The sequence below is a fragment of the Magnolia sinica genome, chromosome 1 (assembly GCF_029962835.1).
Source record: "Magnolia sinica isolate HGM2019 chromosome 1, MsV1, whole genome shotgun sequence".
Taxonomy (NCBI): Eukaryota; Viridiplantae; Streptophyta; class Magnoliopsida; order Magnoliales; family Magnoliaceae; genus Magnolia; species Magnolia sinica.
Window position 1 is genome coordinate 31032621 of NC_080573.1, and position 27355 is coordinate 31059975.

Here is a 27355-nt window from a genome sequence, read left to right on the forward strand (position 1 = left end):
TATAAAGCAAAAATATGGGAAACAAACCAAGTTAGTACCTTTCAACCATGCATGAGTGCAAAAAATGTTAGCACTATTTAAGAGATTAAAATGCTCTTTTTTTTCTCCTGCAGCCTGAAGCTGCTAATCGCATCTGTTAGGACTGGTTTTTTTTTTTTTTTTTTGAAAGATGGTTTATAAGGAATAGACTACTGTGTGTGTTTTCTGGACTCTGTAGGCATTTACAGTGCATGACGCATGATTCACATCAATCCAGACCATCCACATCATGAGCACCATTGTGGAGAAAGACACTGCATAGATAATCCTAACCATCCAATAGGCAGCTTTCTAATGGATGCTAAAAATAGGAAGTGGTCCAAATTTGACAGCCATAGGTCGGTTAAGAACAAGTCAGTGAAATTTTTGGGCTATGTTCCATCTCCAATGAGGCCCATGATGTGGACGGTCTAGATTGGCATGCTTGTTCATCACATGCATGGTGGATAAGTTGTCACAACGTAGTGAATTGTGGGGAATGCTAATCAAGCAACACTGGCCCTTTTATGAATAAAACTAAGATAAAAATCAATAAAATAAATAAATAAAATTCATCATCAACGTCTAAGCCCTATCCAAACTAACTGGGGCACACTACACGACTCTTGTTCTGCCATCCACTCTATCGACGAACAATCCTCAGTTATACCATTGCCCATCAATTTTTTTCTACCCACCTCCACCCACACCTTTTGGGCTTTCCTCTTGTTGCCCTATAAAATCTCCCCTTCAGTTTGATTGGTATGCGACGATCACATAAAATCTCCCCTTCAGTTTAATCAGCTTAGTTCTTGTCTCCATTGCACATGACCAAACCATCTAAGTCTACTTTCCCTCATTTCCTACCTACTAACATTATTCCTAAGTTCCCTCGAATGCATTCATTTCTAAATCTATCATTCCTTGTCTTACCACTCATCCATCTAAAAATCTTCATTTCAGCTACACTCATCCTATGCACATGTTGTTCCTAAACTGCCCAAAATTTTGTCCTGTAAGATTTGTATCCATCCTATAAATTTCCCCTTTTAGTTTGAGTGGTACACGACGATGACATAAAAATCCGGAGGCACATCTCCCATTTCTTCCACCCCGCTTGAATTCTATGGGCAACATACTTCTCAATCCCTCCACTCTTATGAATTATCAACCCAAAATATCGGAAGTGTCATTTTGGGAAACTTCCTGGTCAACAATCTTTACTAATTCCTCATTCCCACTCCTATTGTTACAAAATTGCACTTCATATTCTCTGCTTTACTCTTAACTAATTTTAAATCCTTTGGATTCTAAAGCACCCCTCTATAAATCCAACTTTGTGTTTACACCCTCCCTTGTATTGTCAATCAAAACTATGCCATCTGCAAACAACCTACACCATGGGATCTCTTCCTGGAAATGCCTTGTTAACTCTTTCATAACCAATGTGAAAAGGTATAGGGTCAATGCCAACCCCTAGTGCAAGCCTACAGTAATCAAGAACTCTCTTATGTCTCAACTAGTGGTCCTTACATTTGTTACTACTCCCTCATACGTATCCTTAATCATGTCAATATATCCTCTTGAAATTCCTCTCCCAATATCCACCATATTGACTCTCTAGGAGTCCTATTGTAAGCTTTCTCTAAGTCAGTAAAGACCATGTGGAGATACTTCCTCCTCACTCTATATTCCTCCATCAATTGTCTAATAGGAAAATAGATTTTGTGGTAGGACCTTGGCATGAAACCAAAGTGATTTTCTGATGCGTTCATCTTATACCTTAGTCTTTGCTCAATCACTCTTTCCCAAAGGTTCATTGTCTGGCTCGTAAGCATAATCCCACGATAGTTAGTACAGCCTTGTATGTCTCCTTTATTTTATAAATAGGTATCACAATACTTTTCCTCTATTCGTTTGGCATTTTCTTTGATCTTACAATCTTATTGAACAACTTTATCAACCAAAATAACCCAGTATCTCCTACACACTTCCAAACCTATATTGGTATAAAATTTGATCCAAGGACTTAACAAGTATCTTTTAACTTTGACATCATCAGTGTTCGAAATATCAGTATCGCGCAATGTATCGCACCCTTGGGATATAGATACATATCAGTTATCGCACGGGATATATCGTTCGTATCACGTTTATCACACTTTTTGGGAAACATGGGGAAACATTGGGAAAATGGTTGAATTTTTCAATGAAACTTCAGGGATTATTAAAAAGGACCTTAATGCACACTTTTAAATCATAAAGTCTCAAAAAAGAAGTGCACATAATAGGTTTCCTTTGTACAGGGTCCTAAACTATGCATTGTCCGATTGAACTAAGACAAGTATATTCAATATCCACCCCGTCCATCCGTTTTTCCATATCATTTCAGGACATTATCCAAAAAATAAAGCAGATTCAACAGGTTGGATGGTTAATAACCCTTACGGTGGACCCTAGGAAGTTTTTAATGGTGGGAGATCATTGACCACTATTTCTTGTAGTGTAGTCCACTTGAAACTTGTATCTACTTAATTTTTTAGAACCATGCCATAAAATAAGCAGCCCAAACAAATGTACAATGTGGATATGCAATACATACATCGAGGTAGGCCGAAAAGAGCTTAGTCAGCTTCCCGAAATCCACGCCCACTGCACAAACCGCTTCCTCGAATAGTGGCCAACTGTGGCATTGAGTGAGACCCCGACCATAGGGCCACATTGATGTAATAAGGTGTATCTACACTATCAATTCATTTTAGCAAATGATTTTAGGGTGTGGGTTAAAAAATGAGGCAGATTCAAAATTGAGGCGGACCACACCATTGATGCAGAACAATTAACCACTTGCTCTAAAAGCTCGAACCGTTAGAGTATGGCGAATTAATCCATTTATCTCATAGCCCAGGCCCCACATCTCATGGGTTAAGACCTCGGCCGAACCCCCTTCGTGAGCCCCAAATCACATGGGCCGCTCACCCCGAGTGTGTCCCCGCATCCCACGGGCTACCCCACTCGAGCCCAGTGTGAAATGCAAGCCCAGTGTGAAAATGCTCCTGCATTAATCACCCCCGGTGAGGAGTCTCGAACACGAGACCTTCCTCTCTGATACCAATTTGATGCAGGACAATTAACCACTTGCTCTAAAAGCTCGAACTGTTAGAGTATGGCGAATTAATCCCTTTATCTCATAGCCCAGGCCCCACATCTCATGGGTTAGGACCTCGGCCGAACCCCCTTTGTGGGCCCCACATCACATGGGCCGCCCACCCCGAGTGTGCCCCTGCATCCCATAGGCGACCCCACTCGAGCCTAGTGTAAAAATGCTCCAGCATTAACCACACAAAACAAGGGTTGTTTAATGGCCACCATTAAAAACTTTTTAGGGGCCATAAAAGTTTCGATCAAGCTGATATTTGGTTTTCTGTTCATCCAGATCTTATGTGATAAATTAGCGAGCCCTAAAAAGTGGTTAGATAGCAAATAAATGTTATCATTGGCCAAAGAAGTTTTTTATTTTAACCATTAAATCATGGTACGGATAAAACACATGACATCAAGGTGGAACCCACAAAGCCCCCAACAAGACCGTCCATCTATAACTAGAGACCTCGTAAGGTAAAAGGGAAGCGGATTGGCTGGTGTACCACACACCACCGCTAGCTGGTGTGTTGACGTCACCAAGTTCTGTGGGTCCCATCATGAGGTATGAGTTATATCCAAACCGTCCATCCACTTGGTGAGCTCGTACTAAGTCTTAAGCTGAAAAATAAGATTCATCAAAAAATAAAGTGGACCACACTGTAAAAATCAGTGGGGGATTGAACACCAGCCATTAAAACCTTTCGAGGGTCACAGAAAATTTGGATGAATATGATATTTGTTTTTTCTCTTCATCCAGGTCCGTGTGACCTTATGAACAAATTGGATGAAAAGTAAACATCACGGTGGGCCCTACGAATGCTTTAATGGTGAGAATCATTGTCCCCACTGTTATTTGTGGCGTGGTCCACTTGAGCCTTGGAAATTACTCATTTTTGGGATCAAGATCTAAAATGATCTCCCCAAATGGATGAATGGTGTAGATATGATCAATACATCATTGTGGGGCCCATGTAACTTTGATCTCGTTTGAACCTTTCGTACAACTCAGAGCACGAGGAGCGTCAACCCTCGTTTTCGCGAAATCAGATTCTGTACTAAGTAAACTCACTTGGGCCCACTTTGAATGTATGTGGTTTATTCACGTCGTCCATCAATTTTTTCATATCACTTAAGGGATTGAGCCCAAAATTTAAGCATATACAAAGCTCAAGTGGATCATACCACAGGAAACAGTGGGAATAATGATTTCCACCGTTGAAACCTTTTTGGGCCCCACAATGATGTTTAATTGTCATCCAAATCCAAACTGTTCGTAAGATCATACAGATATGGATGAAGGGAAAAAACAAATATAAGATTGATCCAAAACCTCTATGGCCACCAAGACTTTTTCAACCGTAAACTATCAATTCACACTATTTCCTTCAGTGTAGTCCATTTAAGATTTCGATATGCTTCAATTTTGGGCTCAAGTACTAAAATTATCTGATAAAATGGATGGACGGAGGGGATAAAATATATAAATCATGGTGAACCTCACAGAGTTTACTCAGTACGCAATCCGCTTCCCGTTTTCGCACGACACGTACCCACACCAGCTAGGTTGGTGGTGGCTTCCCTGTAAAAGGGCTTCCAAAGCCATTTTTCAAACAAGTGGGTTCCGAAACGCTAAAATCTCTCGCCGAAACTCCAAAACTCCAGGATTTTTGCTGATTTGTTGCTAAAATCACCTTTGCAATTTCAATCTATCATCTATTCGAAGAAAAAAACAGGGAATTTGAGATTTTTTTCGCATAGCGTGCCGCTATCGATCATGGCCCACTAAATTATATTTTCGATCACACGATCCGGTACCGAAATCCCCTCTCTTACGTGGATTGAAAGCCTTTCTCTTTTATTATTTTATTTTTTCAATTTTTTCTGGTAATTAGGCATCAAATTTGATAAAATCCCTTAATAAAACACGAGAAAGATGATAATAACGGCAATATCGCAAAATATCGTGCGATATATCGCACAATACAAATAATTCCAGAAATTTTTAGTATCTTTAAGGGGTTTCATGTCGACGGTGTTCGATAACGATAATATCGGCCGATAGTATCGATATTTAAAACACTGGACATCATTTGAGTTTATGGTTCCTTCTATTCCTATGCTCTCAAAGTGATTGTCATTTAACAAGTTCTGAAAATAGCTTCTCCACCTTTCATTGATCTCATTGTCCTTGACTAGTACCCTTTGGCAATCGCTCTTAATGCATCTAACATGATCTAGGTCCCTAACTCTTGTTCGGTTAGTTTCAATCAAATATAGGAAAGCCACACTAATTATATGTTTATACCTTATGACAGATTCTACATTGCTCGGACCAAGAGTTTGTACAGTATGCCCGGGTTTTCAGTTTGTACTAGTGAGGTCCATGTTTTAGTGATCCAAAGCCATTGATATTATGGACCCCACCACAGATTATTCATCACCAAAATATCCTATATGGGAAGATACTAACCCTTCAATTGGTGGCCAGCATATAGATGGTTAAGAAAATACAACAATGGTCAGCATTCAACAAAAAAAAGGCCAAACATCAAACTGCTAGTGTCTTCCAATTTGGAATTTTTGGTGAATGGGCCATTGAGATGAGGCCCATGTTATTAACGAATTGGATCACTAAAACATGGGGACATACTCATACAAAAATGAAAAACTCATCATACTGCACAAACAGTCAACTCGAACATCATATAATACCTCATATTCTATACTCTCATATTTCCTAAATTCTTTTTTGGTTTCTATTGGATAAATGACTAATAAATAATTTTCGGCATCTTATTATGGATATTGATCAAATAGAAGTTGCTTGTGACCTGTGCACATTGACTAATTTGGTCATACGGTTATAACACAAGCAATCAATAATAGCTTGAAAGCCCATTGGCTGGGCTGTCAATGGGGCGGGTAGGGTCGTGGTGTAAATGGAGTCATGGACAGATTGGATCTCACAAACCTGTGCCACATATACGCATGAACGGCTATTAATACATGTGTGTGGAACTACCAAACCTTATTCAATTGTCAGAATAGTTAATATTATATTTGCAACAAGCATGAAGCAAAGCATCAAGAAATTCAGGTGAAGTAATGGGGAAGCGTCTCTTTTAAACTGTAAACAAGTATAAATAGGTAGGGAGCGGGAGCGGCAGGTAGTTAGAAGGATCCTGTAACTCAGGTTAATATATTCTAATTAATATAAAAGTTATCTGGCTACCCAACCCCAGCTGGTTTTAAATTGGGTCCAACATGGTGGATAAAACCTGGCCCAAATTTTCAAATGGGTCTGAAAATTGGACTTAGACCCATTTATATCAGGCTGGGTTACTTGGATACCCAAGGTTCGGGTACTCATGACAGCCCTACCCATCACCACAACTCCAAGCTAGAGCAAATAAGCACAGCCCCTCAGTTACAGAAAGAAAACAAATCCTTGTTATGGGTCCAATGGTGAAACACTTACCTGCCCCAATCACCGAGGATAGGTCCTGCACCCGCAGCTCGAGCTTCTCTTCCATCTTCAGTGAACCCATAGGCAATGGTTCCAGTACCAGCAATTAAGACACAACCATGAAGTTTTCCCATCGTCCCACTAGCCAAAGCTGCCACGGCGTCATTTTGAACAAAGAGCCTGACATGACTCGGAAATATATCTCTGAGAGAACCAAGACAGATGCAAACAGTTTCAGAAGCCACCAAATTTTCAAATAGCCATTAAAATGAGGGTACAATACAATGTAGAGAAAAATATGGATGCAATTTCTTTTTCCAATTCTTGATATTTGTGTTGTTCACAACCTGGCCACAGTTGATGTCATTGTAGCTAAAATACTGACATATCAGTACAAGCCTTTTTTTGGTAGGTAAGCTGGGCTTGAATGTGAGACCTCCATATTGTAACACTGCTGTGGCAGGATCACTGATCCGTTTGACCTAAAATTTAAAGGCTTTTGTCAACAAAATTTTAGGAATTTTTTGGTATTTTTGCACATCTTTTTAGTTGTTTAGAGATGGATTTTTAGCAGGTCCTAGTCTAGGGTTTTGTTTTCAAAGGTTGTATTTTATGGTCTCTATGAACAATGTTGTCAAAATCATTATCGTATCACAAATCATAATAGGAGTTGAATCATATTAAATTGGAATCATTATCATATCACAAATCATAATAGGGGTTGAATCGTATTAAATCAGAAATTGTATCGTAAATAGTGAGACTTTTATGGTTTTCTTAAATTTTTGAAAGAAAAAAAAACTCATCAATCATCCTTTTGTCATCGATATGCACCAAGTAATACCATATCATCAATATGCACCAAGTAATACCATATCTCTCTATTTTTTGTCTTTCAAGAAATTTCCCTTAAAACTATACAAAAATCCTCTAATAATTAATGTTCCTTTTACCCTTCTTGAATGTAGAATAATGGAAAAGTGGTATTTAATTTTGTAGGTATTTTGATTTCTAACCATCATTCCTCAATACATATAGATCAACATGATCATAACCATCCATAAAAACATTCCCAGATACGTCATACATCAATTTGGTGTTTCAACCAGTTAAGAAGTAAGAAATCATTTTATATAAAAAAGCTCCATGATTTAACGTTAAAGAGAATATATCTATATATATATATATATATATATATATATATATATATATATATATATATATATATATATATATATATATATATATATATATATATAGCATTTAATCTCTTGTAGAGAATAAAATATAATAATTTACCTGTTCTAAACGATTCTTAAAGCTCCCACCAATTAAAAACATAAAATGAAAGCCAAGTGAAGCTTAAAATAGAAGAGAACATGTATAAATTGAATTGTAAATCATAGGATTCAAATCATAGAATCATAGAAGTCATGTAGAAAGGATTCAAGGTGGGATCCAAATAGTTTTGCTTAAGATTCGACTCAAATAAAAAACTGTAGGATTTTGACAACTATGTCGTTGAATAAGGGTTAGAAACTTGGTTGTGGGATCCTTCTAACTAGGTGTCGCTCCCACTTTGAATCACACTTGGGACTCTACTCCCACTTATGCTTCCTATCCATTTATACTTATTTACATTTTGAAATAGATGCTTCCCTGCTCCTGCACTTGAATTTGTAGCTGCTTCAGTTCACGCTTCATACAATTATAGTAAAAAACACTATGGGAAGTCGCATGTGCAACGCACATATAGAGAGGATTGAGGGGAGAAATTAGAAAAGGGAAGAAAACGGACAAATTGTAGCAACGATGTGAGCCACACACAGAGAGAGAACGAGAGAAGGGTCTCATGGTTTAAACAGTGCGTGACCCATCTCCATGTTTCCCTATGATGTGGCCCACTCGAGCTATAGGTCTGCTTCATTTTTTGTCCAATGTCCTAACATTCCCGTCATCGTATCTCAGTCTCCCCATATGTATTGGTAAACCGGAAAACATCTTTGAGATAAGGTGATTGAAAGAGTTGAAAGAAAGCTTTCAAGATGGAAGAGTCAGTATTTGTCTCCGGGCAGGCTGTTTACGCTCTTTTGAAAGCGACTTCGTCTAACTTGATGTTATATTTTACGTCCCTTTTCAGATGTCCACAGTCAGTCTTGGAGGATGTGTGGTTAGGTGACAAATCGATTCAATCAGTGTTCCCAAGGCTTGCTTGGCTTTCCCTAGGATAAAATATTATTGTGGCCCGATGCTTTTCTATTTGCGGAGGAGCAGTGGCTTGGACTCCTCCTTGCTGTAGAATTTTTTTATATGAGAAAGCGGTTGATTTGATTAAGCTTCTAGAATGTCTTCATGGTTGTCCCCCTTCTTTGGGGGAAAGGGATGCAATGGTGTGTCATAGATGCAAGTCAGCCCGTTTCTCAATTTGGTTCTTATAAATTGCTTGGGGGATCCGCAGCCAGAGAGAGGCGTGATTACACATCCTTAGTACCACGGTGCACAACCAAAAGTTGTAGCGTTTGTGTGGCTCGTAGGGAGGAAAAAGGTGCTCTCAATTGACAATTTGTAAAGAAGGTCGATGGTAGGGGTGTCAATGGGGTGGGTTAGGGTTGGGCCGAGTTCTGTCCAAGCCTGGCCGCATTGTCGAATGTAGGTCCAAGTCCAGCCCGGGCCTGTGATGGGCTAAAAGAGCCCAACCCGCATGTTTATGCTGGGCCCGAGCCCCAAAAGACCCTTCTTCTCTCTCTCTCTCTCTCTACACACACACACACACACACACACACACACACACACCTTCTTCCATTAAAGCAAAACCCACTTCACCTGCAATTAAAAAAGAAAAACAAGAAGATTGAGAGAGGGTAAAGGGAATGTAATACCAATTAGGGTGTTATATCCCCATTAAACCCCCCCCCCAACAAAAAAAAATGATGGTGCATTACTGTTAAGTTGACAAAACTGAGATGGTGTGCTGCTACCAAAGTTGAGAGACGGAGATAGAGCGTTGATGCTGCTAGAGTTGAGAGAGACAGACGGTGCACTGTTGCCGAAGTTGTGAGTTGTGAGAGAGAAAGAGGCGTGGGTTCTTGGATTGAAGTGGGGGGGAGCGTGGAAAGTTGGAGGGCTATTTCATCTCTCTGCTTCAATCCAAGAACCTAGATGCGTGGCGCTTAGAAATTTCATCTCTTCCATCAAATGGGCCATTCGTTGGAGTTTGGAGAGAGAGAGAGAGAGAGAGAGAGAGAGAGAGAGATTAAGATTGGTGAAGGGAAAGAGGAGGGTATAAATTTTAAATTTTTTAAAAAGAGGGAAAGATGAAAAGAGGTGTTTATTATTTGAAGGAGAAATTAGGATTTAAATTTTTTAATTTTTGAAAAAGCTAACGGGCTAGGCCAGGCTACTAGACTTTTGGACAACTAAATACAAGCCCGGCCCACATGAGAAACAGGCTTGACTTTTAAGTTTGAACCCGGCCCTCAAGCTTGATACTCCATCCCAAGCTCGCCATGAGGTGAGCCAGCTTGGCCCCACTGACAGCCCTAGTTGATGGTGCTTCTTAACGCCTATGCATTGTGCATGAAAAATAAGGAATCAGTCAATCACCTCTTCATTCATTGTCCTTTTTGTCAAAGTGTGTGGTATAGATTCCTTTTAAGTGTTTAGAATTTCGTGGTTGATGCCAATGTCAATTGAAGTCCTCCTTTGGGCTTGGTATGGAGGGGCTAGAAAAGACGATAGGAAAGGGTGGTGGTTACTTCTAATGGTAGTTTTGTTCGCCATTCGAAGGGAGAGGAACAATCGATGCTACTGGGATTTTAGCGAGTCAATACAGAGGTCGTGAGAATAGGAAGGTGTAGCAGCTAGTTCTGTGGGCTATTTAGAGGGAGATGAACAATCGATGCTTCTAGGTTCTCAACAAGTCGGTGGCAAAGGTGGTGAGAAGGGAAAAATGGGATGTAGTGGAGTGGGCTTCCTGTTTAAAGGTCGTTGATGTCTATAATTTATTTCTACTTTGGGAATGTAACAGCTCTTTCAACCTAAGATTTTCCTTTGGCCTTTTTTTTTGTAATAGAAGTTCTTACCTTTTTTTTAAATTTAAAAATAAAAAAAAAAGATCCCGCAGAACAGATGAACGTACAGATTTCATACATTCACTGTGAACGCCAAAGAGGCTTTGTTGCAAGGTCTCCCTCTACTACGATATGTGTGGGCTATGCCCCAAGAGGAGGAGAAGTTCCGTTGGCTACTCGCATCAAAGAATTGAAAAGATACACGTAAAATCTGTGCAGGCATTAAAACATGAGTTACAAGAGTTCCATCTAGATTTATGCTGTATTTTTTCTAGTGGAGAACTTGGAGATTGTTCTTGCTTACTATTTAGGGCCTGTAACTTAGAGGATTAGCGCACGTGGCTACGAACCAAGGTGTCAGGGGTTCAAATCCCTCCTGTTGGATTTGATATGTTTGTGGTTCTTTCTTGAAAAAATGAGATTATTTTGGTTTATGCTATTGCGATTCAGTTATTGTGTGGATCAAAGTGGTTGGTTATGCATGGAATAGGGGTGTAGATGAAAGAAAATGAAGGCCTATGATCTTGTAGGAGATTTTCAAGTATATGTAAGTGCAGTGTTCGCAATATCGATAATATCGGACGATATATCAGCCGATGTTATCGTTATCGCTTGCCAGCGAGACGAAACCCCTCAGAAGTAAAAATAAAAATTAAATAAATAGCAGAAATGTAGATATCGTGCGATATATCATATATATCGCACGATAATCTTCGAGATGGGGGTTGTGTATTTACCGGAAAATTGAAAAAAAAAAAAACTGGGGGAGAGTTCAGTACCTATAACCAAGATTGCGTGATCGAAGGCGCGCCATTCCATCTGGTAATTTCGATTTCCCTCTTTCTTTTTCTTCGAATTGATACAGCAACAACGAAGATTTCGGTGAGAAATTTTGATTGAGGAGACGATTTGGGGATTTCTTGCAACGGAAATCCCGGCGAGAAATTGGGCCAAGTTGAAGAGAAGTTTTTGAAATTTGTCAAAATCGGGTTGCGTAGAAATCGGGTTGCACCAAGTAACTCGGTGCGCTTTTATCATACTGAGAAAACTTCGTGGGGCCCACCGTGAATGTACGTGGTTTATCCACGCCGTCCAACCGTTTCTACAGATCATTTAAGGGGTTGATCCCAAAATTGAAGCACATCCAAAGCTTTCAGTGGACCACACCATATGAAACAGTGGGAATAATGATATCAACCGTTGAAACCTTGTCAGGCTCCACAGTGATGATTTTTTGTCATCCAACCTGTTCATAAGATCAAAGAAACGAGGATTAAGGGTAAACATAAATATAAGCTTGATTCAAAACTTACGTGACCCTCGAGAATTTTCAATGGTATACGTTCAATTCACACTGTTTCCTATGGTGTGGTCCATTTGAGCTTTGGACATGCTTCAATTTTGGGCTCAAGCACTAAAATTATCTGTTAAAATGGATGGAAGGAGTGGATAAAATATATAAATCATGGTGGACCCCACATAGTTTACTAAATACATTCCTCAATTAAGGGCGTGGATTGGGTGCCACGTGAGTAACAAATCAGTGGGTGTTATGCTTACTGTAGGCCCACCTTGATGATATGTGGTAGATCCACTCCATCCATTCGTTTTTATGGCCAATTTTATGATGTCATACTAAAAATTAATTACATTTAAATATCAGGTCGACCACACCACATCAAACAGTGTTAACAAACACTTACCATTAAATGATATGGATTGCTTAATTTTTCTAGTGCGATCCACCCAAGATTTGGATATGCTTAATTTTTAGAATAATATGCTTAAATGATATTAAAAAATAGATGAACAGCCTGGATAAAATATATGTAGCAAGGTGGATCCCACATAGCCTGTGACAAGATTGGCTGGTGTACCACATAGACCCCCTCGAGCTTGAGTGGTGCGAATGGTGGTTGAAAGGAGATCAAAGTTTCATGGGCCACACAATGATATATTAATTATATCCACCCCGTTTATCTATTTGGCGAGATCATTTTAGATCATTAGCCCAAAAACGAGTCATATCCAAATCTCAAGTGGACCACACCACAAATAGCAGTGGGACAATGATTCTTACCATTAAAACATTTGTAGGGCCCACCATAACATTTATTTTCCATCCAATCTGTTCATAGAGGTCACAAATACCTGGATGAAGAGGAAAAACAAATATCATATTGATCCAAAACTTCTGTGACCCCAAAATGGTTTCGATGGTAGACATTCAATCCCCTACTACGTTTTGCAGTGTGGTCCACTTGATAATTGGATCTTCCTTATTTTTCAGCTCAAACCTTACTACAAGATTGCCAAATGGACGGCCGGTTTGGATATAACAAATACCTCATGATGGGACCCACAAAACTTAGTAACGTCAACACACGACACAAGCCAATCCAGATTTCCTGCGAAAGCCTTTGGTAGGAAGTTCCTTCGCCGGAAACCTAGGTGGGGCCCACCGTAATGTTTGTGAGAAATCTACCCGTCCATCCATTTTGTGAGCTCATTTTAGGACTTGAGACCAAAAGTGAGCAAGTTCCAAGACTCAAGTGGGCCGCACTAAAGGAAAAGGTGTATATGTAAATTCCTACCGTTAAAACCTCCCTGGGTCAACAGTGATGTTTAAATGTCATCCATACCATTCATAACGTCATTCCTACAAGGATGAACTGAGAAGACATATTACCCTGATTCAAAACTTCCGTGCCCCCACGAATATTTCAAATGTGTACGTTCAATCTTCACGTTTTTGGCCCACTTGAGTATTTAATCCGGCTCATTTTTGGTACAATGTCCTAAAATGAGCTCACAAAACGGATGTGCAGGGTGGATTTCTCACAAACATCATGGTGGGCCCCACCTAAGTTTCCACAGGAACTTCCTACAAAAGCTTTCGCTGGAAAATTGCGCTCAGGGTGATGTATGTGTCTTACATCCACACCGTCCAACAGTTTTGAAAGATCATTTTAGAATATGAACCCAAAAAAAAAAAAGAGATACAAATCTTACGTAGGCCATACTATAAGAAATAATAGTGATTAAATCCCCTAGTTCAGTTAAACATCGCATAGCTTAGGACCCTATGCAAAGGAAATTTATTATATGCACCTTTTTTTTAGATGTTATGATTTAAAAGTGTATATTAAGGTCTTTTTTAACAATCCCTGAAGTTTCATTAAAAAATTCAACCATTTTCCCAATGTTTCCCCATGTTTCCCAAAAAGCGCGATAAATTATGCGATACAAACGATATATCCCGTGCGATAACCGATACGTATCTGTATACCAAGGGTGCGCTACATAGCGCGATACCGATATTTCGAACACTGTGTAGGTGTATTTAAACAAGAGTCAAAGACTTTAATTTTGGAGATTTTCACTGTAATTTTCCTGATACTCCTCCAATAGAGGTCTTAAAGCTTGTTTTGCTTTTCTTTAGTTGAAATTGATCCTTCTCTACTTTGCTGAAAACTGAGGTTATTTGGATTTGGATTTATGTTACTGCAATTGCATTACCTTTTGTGTATCAAAGTGATGGAATGTGCATCAGTTCCTAACGACGGCATGCACGAAAGTCACGTTTTGCAGCGGGAAACCTCATCAAATGAGAAGTGATTCCCTAATGCGATTCAAAGGAGCCCACCAAACTTATGTTCTTTAAAAATATATATAGCATTTTCAAACATTGTGTCCAAACATTGGCTGAGTGATACTTTAAAAAAGGAGGAAATGCCAATATTTCCAATATGGAATTCTTCAATGTCTTGTTTACTAACCACATGATGTCGGAGTCTTAAAGTTTCACAAGATTGTAAACATGTTGCAGTCCCCTTCTGCCCACATGTGTTTATCTGAACTATTCATCTAGAAGGTCCTATTGCACAACCCACATGGCAAAAATCCCACTAATCATATCCTCGTCATCCATATGATGGTAATTTAGAAATCATGTTTCTGCACTATAGTATTTAACTTTCAAGTATGATAGGATCTCAAATGAGTAGGAATTTCCATGTGTGTCCCATCTAGGTGGGACCTTCTAGATGTTCGGTCTGGATATTCATGAGGTCGGGCGGGAGGGGGCAAGCAGCTTGGGCAAGCGTCCTTAGCATTTCTCATATACTAACTTTTATGGACCAACGAGTAAGTAGTTGAAAGAAAATTGTCATGTTATCCAAAAGCTCTAAGATGCTAACATACGCAGATTCTTGGCAATAAAATGGATGAAGGATAGCTGTAAAAAGGACTATAGATAAAGAAAGATCTATGCAGTTCTATTGTTTTGATGAGATAAGTTATGGAATCAAACCTAAGCCAATTCAGTATTCGCTCCTGATCCGTTGGATGGTTGACACCAGATACAGCTAAACAGACAGCTCGAACGGCAGAGCGATTTGAACCAGAATTCATAAGGACCCGTGCCATGACCTCCTCCAATGTCTGCCTGGCTGCAGTTTCTGCAAAAACTCAACCCAAAACAAAGAAAAAAAAAACCATGGAATGATACTCCATCGTAGTTCTATTGAAAGTTTTTCTGTAGTTGAAAGTAGAAAGTGCAATTTAGCTAATAATTTTACAAATGAGAACTGTCAATCTCAATCTCTCCTTCCTATAATGAATAATCTCAAAGGGCATGTTTGGTACTTTTTATGTTTGAGAAGCGAGAATGAAAAAAAAAAAAAAAAAGCCACTAGTTTTATGGAATTTTTTACTGTGAAAAGGAAATTTTCCTAAGAACTGGAATAGGCGCTGTTTTACGCATTTTCCTTGCACTTGATCCCATAAAGGCAGCGGTACGCCAAAAACGCATTTTGGGTCTTTACAAAAAGGAAAAGTTGCTTTTTGAATTCCCTGTTCTACCGGTCCCCAATCGGCGCCAATGATGCAACATCATACTAAATTTCAGGCCATTTCTTGACTTGGGCAAGTAACAGTGCATCACAATGATCTTCCGATTCTTCATCAATATGCACCTGATGCTCCTAAAGTCACCCATAATTTGCTCCATTTTTTTTATATAATCCTTGATGAAGCAACCGATTGGCATTCTATACTCCTGGAACTCCAATTCCATTGCCCTAACATGTACATCCAACTTCTGCGAGTAGGCATTAGCCAATGCATCCCATATTCCCTTAGTGGTCTCATGCACCCCATGCATAGGTATCAGCTCTTTGTACATGGTGTTATCAAGGCGTTATGGGCTAAGCAATTCTGCTTACACCACTTGACAAAATGCTTCATCGCATCCCTATGTTCTGTTGAGTTAGCTATTTTTGGCCAATATAGGCTCCTCTTGAACTTCATCCACAGTATGTGAAATATTAGCCCTATTTAGAAGGAATCTCACGGCTCAGGACCGGTCTTCATAGTTGTTACCATCAAATTAGTGACCTTTTAAGTTGCTCAAAGATTAACGTTTTGGTGGTCATCTCTACATTGTATAAATATCACAACTTAACTACGATCAAATGTATTAGCATTAATCATCAGCTAATGCAGGGGCATTTTCACACCGGGCTCGAGTGGGGTCGCCCGTAGGATACAGGGGAACACCCGGGGTGGGCGGGGCCCACGGGGGAGGTCTCATGTTCGAAACTCCTCACCGGGGGTGATTAATGCGCATTTCACACAGGGCTCGAGTGGGGTAGCCTGTGGAATGCGAGGACACACTCAGGGTGGGCAACCCGTGTGAAGCAGTACCCATGAGATTTGGGGCCCACGAGGGGGGGTTCGACTAAGGTCCTAACCCATGAGATGTGGGGCCTGGGCTATGAGATAAAGGGATTAATTCGCCATGCTCTAACAGTTCGAGCTTTTAGAGCAAGTGGTTAATTGTCCTGCATCAAATTGGTATCAGAGCGGGAGGCCTCATGTTCGAGACTCCTCACCGAGGGTGATTAATGCAGGGGCGTTTTCACACCGGGCTCGAGTGGGGTCGCCCGTGGGATGCAGAGGCACACTCGGGGTAGGCGGGGCCCACGGGGGAGGTCTCGTGTTTAAGACTCGAGCTTTTAGAGCAAGTGGTTAATTGTCCTGCATCATCAACCTAGGTGTTCCGTATCTGTTATGATACGCCTGTAAAGGCCGATAAGTATAGGTAACACGGCCACGACCGTAATGCGATACAGGGGTGAAAAGGGGCAGTTAATTTTTTGAGACCGTATCAGTCGTTACAATAGTTGTAAAGGCCGTTACAGGGCATAACGGCCGTTACTCCCATAACGGTCAAAAAACGATCATTTTTTTTTCTATTTAAATTAATTTTCTCCTCTTTTTCATTTTTCTCATTCCAAAAACTCTCCTATATCATTTTACAACAGATTTCAACCACTCTTACTATAGCTTTTAAGATTAAAATTGTGGATTGAAGTGATCTGAGCAATAAAATCTTCGAGGGCCTTTTTTTCAAAAAAAAATTGAAAAAATAGTATTTATGCATTTTTCTGATTTCTAGTTCTAATGCTTGATTGTGATGTGTAAATGTTTGATACATAATCATATTAAAGAATTCACTAGACAACCCGATACAACACTCTCACCAAAGATTGGACCATTACACTACAATAAACATGTTCAAAACAAAAAATAAATACGTATTTGAAATATTTACATTATTCTTGATTTTCTAGATTTTTTTCAGAATTTTTCGGACAAAAGAAAATTTTCAACCATTACGGGGGTCGTAACGGTCGTTACGCCCCCGCATCGGCCATTATGGCTGATACCCGTATCGGTAATAGTGGTGACCGTTACCGATACGGAATACCTTGTCATCAGCATTGTTACACGTTATGCAAAAATTAATGTTAATCTTACTAATGGAATCGATCATCACCATTGATGATGGATCCAACCATCAATGTTAACGATCATTATTGATGATGGATCCGATCATCAACATTGATCATTGCCATTGACGATGAATCTGATCACTAGTGGATCCATGATCAATGTGGTAGATGGGTTCAATAGTAGGATATGTGGTAGATGGGTTAAATAGTAGGACTTTCTCATATGCACGCACACATGCAATTACTAATATTTAAAGCAAAAGATCATGCTGGGTCACACATTTTTTGGCATCATCTCATAAAATGTGTGGTCTACCTCACATTACCACATAATATATCATGATCACCATATCAAAATTCATTATTATGTTCATAGAATCCAAAATTTCACTATTTAATTCTTTTTATTCTTAATCTATACATCAATCATCATCATTATAGGAGATCCGGACTGTTAATCACAAAAATAGACTGCTCATTGATTAAATCTTGACAAAAAACCCTAAGGACATGTTTGGATTGCGAAATACGTTAATAATATACTGTAAAAGTGCAATGATTACAAACTCCTTTACCAATCTCTTGAAAAGATTACATGACCGACAATTTCCCTTATTTGGTTTATTGTGTTAAAACTGTAGTGATGATACTTTTTCATTACTTCAATGTCAAATCATAGAGAAAAATACATTGATGTGTATATTTGGATAGGATGTTTCCACCGCAATGCAATGTAAAATTCTAATGATTACAAGTTCCTTTACCTATCTCCTAATACATCTGCATTTGACCATCAAATCACGTGTTTAAAGAATCGTAGTAAAATTGTAATGATGAACACTTTTACATTACATTACCGATGTAATTAATAATCCAAACATGCCCTAAGTCATTTCTCAGGTCAAGTCCTAAATCAGCCCACAAATGGTCGATTAAAGGCCACAACAAGATTCACTCAATCTTGATTAGAGAATGACAATGGGCTTTCATTTGGGCCCATTTCGATTTACATACAAATATAGGGCCCACTTGTGTTGTCCAGATGCCTGTGGACAGCATACGTTGGTCCCCATATTGTAGCATACGTTGTCTGCATATTATAGCATAAAATTGGCATATTAATGACATTACAAAAGCCATTAAAATGTCACGTAAAGGATTAATGAGCAAGAGCTAATATTTGGGCCCACTTGATAAAGGAGGCCATGGACAACAATTAAATAGCAACAATGGTTGTCCACATGCTTTATTAAGTGGAGCCGATCATGTACAAGAGTTTTGGGCCTAATCAAATGGCGAAAACTCTCCTAAAAAAGCCCAAACACAAGCAGGCCCACTTCCAAGCCCAACTCTTCTTCTTCTCCCTCTCTAAGGTTTTAAAGAAAAACCATTTTTTTAAGATTTTGACAGCCATAGCTATTGTCTCCTCTCAAACTACAAGGGAAAGCCAACTATAGGGGATGTTGCTACATCTTGTGCGTGGGGGGGTGGGGGGGAGACTTGAAGGCTTGCTGGTGTCGTGGCAATCAATTGCCTGTCGAAGCAGCTTTCCACCTAAAACAAAGGAGGAAGAGGAGGGAGATTAGAGTGAAAGAGAGAGAGGAGTGAAGGGGGAGGGCAATGGCGCCCATGGCTGTCGGCGCCACAACAACGGCTATACTAATGGTGCCATCTTGGGGGGAGGGAGGGGGGGCTTGAAGGGTTATTGGTGCCGCCATTGCCGGTTGCTTGTCACAATGGCTTTCCACCAAAAACGAAGGAGAAACAGAGAGAAGAAAGAAGAGGGAACCCCTCGACGACCATGGTTGTCGCAGCAGCTTTCCGTTGAAAACAAAGGAGAAAGAGAGAGAAGAACAAAGGGGGAAGGGGAAGGGAACAACATTGGTCAGAGAGAGCGAGAGGGCGGAGTGTGGCTTGAAGGATTGCTGCCGGTTGAAGTAGCTTTCCACCGGAAACAAATGAGAAAGAGACAAGGAGGTTAGAAAGAGAGAGAGGAGCGAAGGGGGAGGGCAACACTGTGACAACTATTGCCGATTGTGGAATCTCGACCGGGGGGCTGGGCTTTAAGAGTTGTTGGTCCCCCCTCTTCTTGTAATGCTCATTTTTTCAAAGCTAATTTTCCTCTCCCTTCCCTTTTTATCATCTCTCATTCGTGGGGCGTATAACAATCGATATATGGAAAAAAAAAAAACAATAAATAATAAAATTTTAGATTTATGGGAAAAGGACCGCTTACCTAAATTTTCATCCACACAAATCAAAGATCCACCGTAGGTCACTTCGGTACCACTTGAAAGACCCAGATGGTTGGATTCACGGGATCCAATGATATCTACACATTTTAGGGACTTTCGCACAAAGCCAAAGATGGACAGCCTACATCTAAGGTCTACCTAACTACTACAACAGGAGCAATGATGATCTAATCACCCTTTTGATTCTACAATTAAATGGCCTCACTGGACACAATCAATGGTTTAAATCACCTAAAGGCGACAATGGGTATCATTCTGCTCTCCCTGTTTCCCTCTTGAAACTCTCTCGGTTCAAGAGGATATGGGAGCAATTTGGATGCGATAGGGCTAATCTATATCTCATCCAATCTTTCTCCTTTATGCCAATCTTATTCCTTGTATTTAAAATTCAAAATTTACACTATGAGAGAAAATGGAAAGTGGGATGAAACTGACCAGAACTCATATCCAACAAATACCAAATTGAAAAATCATATATAAAAGACGACTTAAAATATTTAAAAGACGAAGAAGAAGAAACAAACTCAAAATCCAAAAAAGTAATTAATTCTAGAGACAAGACCATATAAAAGTTAATAAACCTGCACAAGTAAACAAAATAAAAATCTTTCCAAAAAAAATAAGTAAACAAAATAAAACAACACACATAACTAAGATATAGACTATGAAACCACTCAATACATAAAATCAGATACAAAAGACAAAACCACATAAAAATTCAAAAACCGAATCAGGAAATAAGATCAAAAGACAACATTCAAATTTCCAGCAAAAAGGAAAAAAGAAGACACAAATGCGGCAAAGGAATCAAAATCCACATAACGTTAAAAAATCAAACAATACAGATGAATATTCCAGAATTGAAAAATCCAGATGAAGAACCGATCAAAATCCACCAAAAACATTTGAAAATCAAACAACAGGCTGATAGAGACAGAAGCAAGAGAAAAAAAATCAAGCAACCCAAAAGATGAAACATATAATATGAGACTGCACCAAACATTCAAGCATGGAACTGCCCATATTCAAAATCCACACAAACATTCAAAAAATGGAATCACCCAGATGAAAATTGGAATTCATACACGATGAAAAAAAAAAACTGGTTAGTAAAATAAAATAGAAAAACCACACAGGCATTTATAAATCAATGACCAAATTGAAAACACAAAATCAAAATCTACAAAAACATTCAAACCCCAGGTAGAAACATCACCAGCCACACATACATTCAAAACTATAGAAAAAAAGAAAAAAGATGCATATCAAAATCCACAAAAACACTCAAAAATGGAACAAACAAGATGGAAAAAGAAAAATACATACCATACTCCATACAAGTATTAGACCCAAATGAAAAGCAAAAATCAAAATCCACACAATGAACCAGAAACCAAACGACCTAGTTAGTAAGCAGATCAAAATCCAAAAACTGAACAACCTTCAAAAATGAAAAACCCAGATGGAAAAACTCCCGGATGGAAAAACAGACCAAAATCTACATAAAAACTCCAAAAACTGAACAACCTTCAAAAATGAAAAACCCAGATAATAGAGCAATATCAAAATCGATACAACCAAAAAAAAAAAAAGACCCAGACAAAGAAAAGGATCAAAATCCAGACAAATATTCAAAATTTACAATCCCCAAATGAACCAAAAAAATGTCGAAATCCACACACATTCAAAATTGAAAAACCCAGATGGTAGAGCAATATCAAAACCATAAAAGACTCAAAAACTAAAAGACCCAGATTTTAAAAGAAAGAAGACCAAAATCCAAACAAGCATTGAAAATTCAAAATCCGCAGATGATCAAAGAAATATCAAAATCCACTCAAACATTCAAAAAAAAAAAACAGATAGTAGGACAATATCAAAATCCATACAGACACTCAAATGCCAAAAGACCCAGATTTGAAATAATAATAATAATAATAATAATAACCCAATTCTTTTTTAAAGATCAAAATCTAAACAAGCATTCAAAATTCAAAATCCTGAGAAGGAAAAAAAAAAAAAAATCAAAATCTACGCAAACATCAAAAATGAAAAACCCCAGAGAGTAGAACAATATCAAAATCCATACGCTCACTCAAAAACCAAAAGAGCCAGATTTAAAATTAAATAAAAAAAAAAAAATTTAAAAGACCAAAATCCAAACAAGCATTCAAAATTCAAAATCCCCAGATGAACAACAGAACACCAAAACACACACAAACACTGAAGACCCAACTGCCCATATTCACAAAAAGAAAAACGGAAAAAAGAAGTATAGCAATCCAACGGTGGAGATGTAGTCCCCAGGTGAACAAAAACTATACCAAAACCCACACAAACACTCAAAAAATCCAACGGCCTACATTCAAAATAGAAAAAGACACACAAACTAAAACCATTCCAAACAAAAGGAAAAAAAAATAAATCAAACAAATCCAACTATGGAGATGGAAAGGAATACCTCCGACGCTGTTGTGGTTGGAGCAGCCAGCGACAGAGCGAGCGAGGAGAGGAAGAGGGTCAGGCAGTCGGTCGGAGAAAGGCATTGCCATGCAAACACAGACGGTGGATGTTGTCCCTCCATCAAGGCCCAGTATCACATCCGACGCCTCTGGCGATATCGGCATTTCCTCCTCGAAATCCCATACCTCCCCATTCCTACACCTCTTCATTTCCCAACCCTCGGACGACAAAAAGATCGGACGGTCGTGATGGAGTGAAGAGAGAGCTTCATGTAGAAACGGGAGAGACTGTGTTGGGTACGGATTCGAAAACGGCGAATGGGCCAAACAGAAGCGGATTACTCTCTGTTGGAATTATGTTATATATACTCACGCAACGCAACGTATGACGCTTGGTACGCAGGCACTCAAAATGTTTACACGTGGCATAAATTGACTTATGTTAAACCGTCTATATTGTGGAATCCACTGTTGCTGATTCACAGTACCAAAAGAAGCTTATCTGAATAATCCAAAACTCTGATTTGTGGACACTTGTTTGTTGAAATAGAACCATTGGATGCTGTTCATTTAATCTAATAACATGATGATTAACTAAAAGTAAATTTGATTTTTGACCAACATAAACGTAGAAGAAAATATTTGGACGGCTTAATTTCTCTTTATCTTTACGTGTATGCAGTTTCAAAGTACCTGAGTGTCATCGATCACACTCTACCAGAGTATCGAATTTTTTTTCTCCTTTCATGCGGCTCGGATGGCCAACTTACGGGGCGCGGATTAGATACTGATAAGGTCAGTAGCCAAATAGCTACTGAAGTGACGTCACCAAGCTCTGTGGGGCCATCGTGATGTCGTTTGTTGTATCCATACCGTCCAACCATTTGTAGAAATCGTTTTACGGCATGAGAAAAAGAATGACATAAATCTAAAGATCAAGTGGACCCACCACAGAAAACCGTGGATCAGTCACACCCACAACACTTATAGGCTCCAAAATGATGTATTTGTTAGATCCAATCTATTCATAAGTAATATAGAGACAGATGAAGTGAAAAAAAAAAATATAAGCTTGATCCAAAACTTCAACTGCCCCTAATAAGTTTTGAATGGGGGATGTCACTGACCCCACTGTTTTCTATAGTGGAGTCCACCTGAACTTTAGATCTATGTCATTCTTTTTCTCATGCCATGAAAAGATCTCTCCAAATAAATGGACATTATAGATACAACATATGCATCATGGTAGAGTCCACGTAGCTTGGTGCCGTCACTTCAGTAGGATTTGGCTACTGAACTTGTCAGTATCTAATCCTCGCCCCAGCTTACGCTGCCAGCAGCGAGGTGGCTACTGGACAGTGCTCCGTGGGCCCCACCTAATGTGTTTATTTTTGTTCGGACGCGGATTAGATACTGACAATATCATCTACTGAAGTGACGTCATCGAGTCATGTGGGCCCTACCATCATGTTTGTGTTATATCTACACCGTACATCCATTTGAAGAGATCATGTTAGGATGCGACCCAAAGAATGAAGCAGATCTACAGCTCAAGTGGACCCATCATAGAAAACAGTGGGGACAGAGACCCCACCATTCAAAACTTCTTAGGCGCCACGGAAGTTTTCATCCCTTCAGCAGTCGATTCGACACTGATCATTCTATTGACATTATCGGTATCGAATAGGCGTGCACTTTTTTCATGCCCTCCGTATGATTTTACATATCAAGAAAAATTTAGAACTGTGGACCCCACCTTTTTATCCAGCTGTTTGTATAAAACATTACAAACTTTGTTTTGCAACTTACACCTGCACGTACGGACGGCGAATTTGAGGACGAAAATACCCCTCCCTTCCTTTAGAAGACGAGCGCCGACGCTCCTCCGATTGAGAGTTGTACGAACGGCTCAAAAGAGATCAAAGTTACATGGCGCCATAGCTATATATTTATTATAACCACAACATTCTTCCGTATTTCAAGATCATTTCCGTGCATTATCAAAAAAATAAAAAATTATATCCAAAGATCAACTGGACCACACCACAAAGAGCAGCAGGAAAATTGATTTTCACCGTTTAAAATTTTGTAGGGCCCACCATAACATTTATTTTCCATCCAATCTATTCATAAGGTCACAAAGGCCTGGATGAAGAGGAAAAACAAATTTCATAATGATCTAAAATTTCTGTAACCCCTAAAGGGTTTCAATGATAGACGTTCAATTCCCCACTATCTTTTACAATATGGTCCACTTGATAGTTAGATCTATCTTATTTTTCATCTCAAGCCTTAATATGAGCTCGCCAAATAGATGGACAGTTTGGATATAACACAGACCTCATGATGGGACCCACAAAAAAAAAACGCACAGTGCGCTAGTTTTTTTTTTTTTTTTTTACGAGGAGAACTTTTTCTCCTTTACATTTTTCTCTAATACATAATTATGTAAATATGTATATATAAGTATATAAAAATATTTTTCTATCTTTTAATTCATTTCTTTGCCTATTTATTTAACAACTATATCTCCTGAACTAGATTTATTTATTTATTTATTTATTTTATTATTATTTTTTTTTTTACACATGCACACACACTCACAGTAGTGAAATTTCACCACCTATGGATACTCGAACGCTTGACCGGGTGTTGAAACTCCCAAGAGTCTACCACCTGAGCAAGAGTAAGGATCCAAACTAGAATGATTAACTTAATGTACCACATATGATTTTGGGGTAGGAGAAGCTAAGTAGCCAACCAACCTGGTTATTTTCCAAGATTTCATCAAGTCGATAGTCGAAAATCCATTTCATTCAATTCGTGGTCAATTTCAATCATTTCACGGTCAAACTGGAAATTCAGCTGGGCAAACATGAAATTGAGTAGGGCAAACTAGAAATTCAGCAGGGCAAATATGAAATTGAGCGGGCAAACATGAATTCAGCGGGGCAAACTAGAAATTGAGCAGGGCAAAAACTAAAATTGAGCAAGGCAAACATGAAATTGAGTGGGGCAAACATGAATTTGAGAGGGGCAAACATGAATTTCAACAGGGCAAACATGAAATTGAGCGGGGCAAACGTGAAATTGAGCGGGGCAAACATTAAATTGAGCGGGGCAAACTAGAAATTGAGCGAGGCAAACATGAAATTGAGCGGGGCAAACACGAAATTCAGTGGGGCAAACACGAAATTCAAAAATTCAGCGGGGTAAATTAGAAATTCAGCAGGGCAAACATGATCTTAGCAGTAACCCTAATATGAATTACACCAGTATATATATTCAAAACTAGAAATAGAAACAAATTACGTAAAAACACCCCGCTCAATTTTCAGTTTGCCCCGCTCAAATTAAGCGGGGTAAACTGAAAGTTGAGCGGGACAAACTAGAAATCGAGCGGGGCAAACTGAAAATTGAGCGGGGCAAACTAGAAATTAAGCGGGGCAAACATGAAATTCAACGGTGCAAACTGGAAATTCAGCGAGGCAAACTTGAAATTGAGCGGGGCAACTTATAAATTGAGCAGGACAAACATGAAATTCGGCAGGGCAAACTTGAAATTGAGCGGGGCAACCTACGGTATTTGGCTTTTAGGGCCTGTTTGGATACCTCGAAATAAGTTACTTTGTATACCTACAGCAGTAGATAAGTAGCTTATTCGAGATAAGTAAGCTCGGCTTAAGATCAATTATGAGTAACTTTTTTTAACTTAAAGTTGCTTAATCACTTTACCTTAAGAAGTAGAAACCAAGATAAGCTACTTAATGCATAGGTAGCTTATATCAAGTTACTTACAATCCAAACTCCCCCATATCGACACTATGTTCCCAAATTTTATTTCATATAATTAAGAAGTTGGTAACATCGAAACATGAAATTGAGGAAACTCACTTGTCTTAAGGTTTGACAGTGAAACAGGTTACAATGTTCATCTACCATGGCTCAAGTATACTGCAGCAACTAGCTACTCATGTGCATAAATATGGTATGCATTCATGCCAATCAGCTCACTCAAATTAGGGCCCCTATTGTGGATGGAGGATGGCCCTAAAAATAGCCTAAATTTCTTTAAAATTAAAAAAAAAAAACTAAAAACACCCTAAATTTGAAAAAAGTGCTCCTCGATATTATCTAGAACTCATCGATATTATCGACATGTAAACCTCGATATATCGACTCATTGTCGATAATATCGAGCCAGTACAATCCCCTATACGAAACATTTTGCCGTCGATATTATCGATATATGGTCGATTATATCAATGGTAAGTCATCGATAATATCAAGTCTGGATCGATAGTATTGATAACTAATGATTTATGTCCATTGAGATAGATGGAAAAACTCATAAACTCAATATCGAACTCAATATATCTCGATATATCATTTCTTTTTCTTTTTATTTAACAAGCATATCTCCTAAACTATAATGGTTTTTTTTTTACACACACACACACACCCCCACACACTTACAGTAGTGAAATTTCACCACCTATGGATACTCGAACGCTTGACCGGGTGTTGAAACTCCTAAGAGTCTACCACCCGAGCAAGAGTAAGGATCCAAACTAGAATGATTTACTTAACGTACCACATATGATTTTGGGGTAGGAGAAGCTAATTTAGCCAACCAACCTAGTTATTTTCCAAGATTTCATTGGGTCGATGGTCGAAAATCCATTTCATTCAGTTCGTGGTCAATTTCAATCACTTCGCGGTCAAACTGGAAATTGAGCGGGGCAAACATGAAATTGAGCAGGACAAACTAGAAATTCAGCGGGGCAAACATGAAATTGAGCGGGCCAAACATGAAATTCAGCGAGGGTAACTAAAAATTAAGTGGGGCGAACACAAAATTGAGCGGGGCAAACTAGAAATTGAGTGGGGCAAACATGAATTTCAGTGGGGCAAACATGAAATTGAGTGGGGCAAACTAGAAATTAAGTGGGGCAAACATGAAATTCAGTGGGCCAAACATGAATTTCAGTGGGGCAAACATAAAATTGAGCAGGGCAAACATGAAATTGAGCAGGGTAAACTAGAAATTGAGCAGTGCAAACATGAATTTCAGTAGGGCAAACATGAAATTGAGCGGGGCAAACATGAAATTCAGTGGGGCAAACATTAAATTGAGCGGGGC

General features: G+C 39.0%; 1 protein-coding gene across 2 annotated transcripts in view; it reads right to left on the bottom strand.

Annotated features, from left to right (window-relative positions):
* LOC131244284 (uncharacterized) overlaps window positions 1–22552 on the bottom strand; it is a 30229-nt gene extending 7677 nt beyond the window's left edge. For both annotated transcript variants that reach the window (XM_058243926.1, XM_058243921.1), the window contains exons 1-3: window positions 22212–22552; window positions 15011–15158; window positions 6641–6832 (exon numbers count right to left, since the gene is read on the bottom strand). In XM_058243926.1, coding sequence (XP_058099909.1) covers window positions 6641–6832; window positions 15011–15158; window positions 22212–22422 — 551 coding nt within the window. In that variant the 5' untranslated portion in view covers window positions 22423–22552. The remainder of the gene's footprint in view (window positions 1–6640; window positions 6833–15010; window positions 15159–22211) is intronic.
* Between the last annotated feature and the right edge of the window lie 4803 nt (window positions 22553–27355).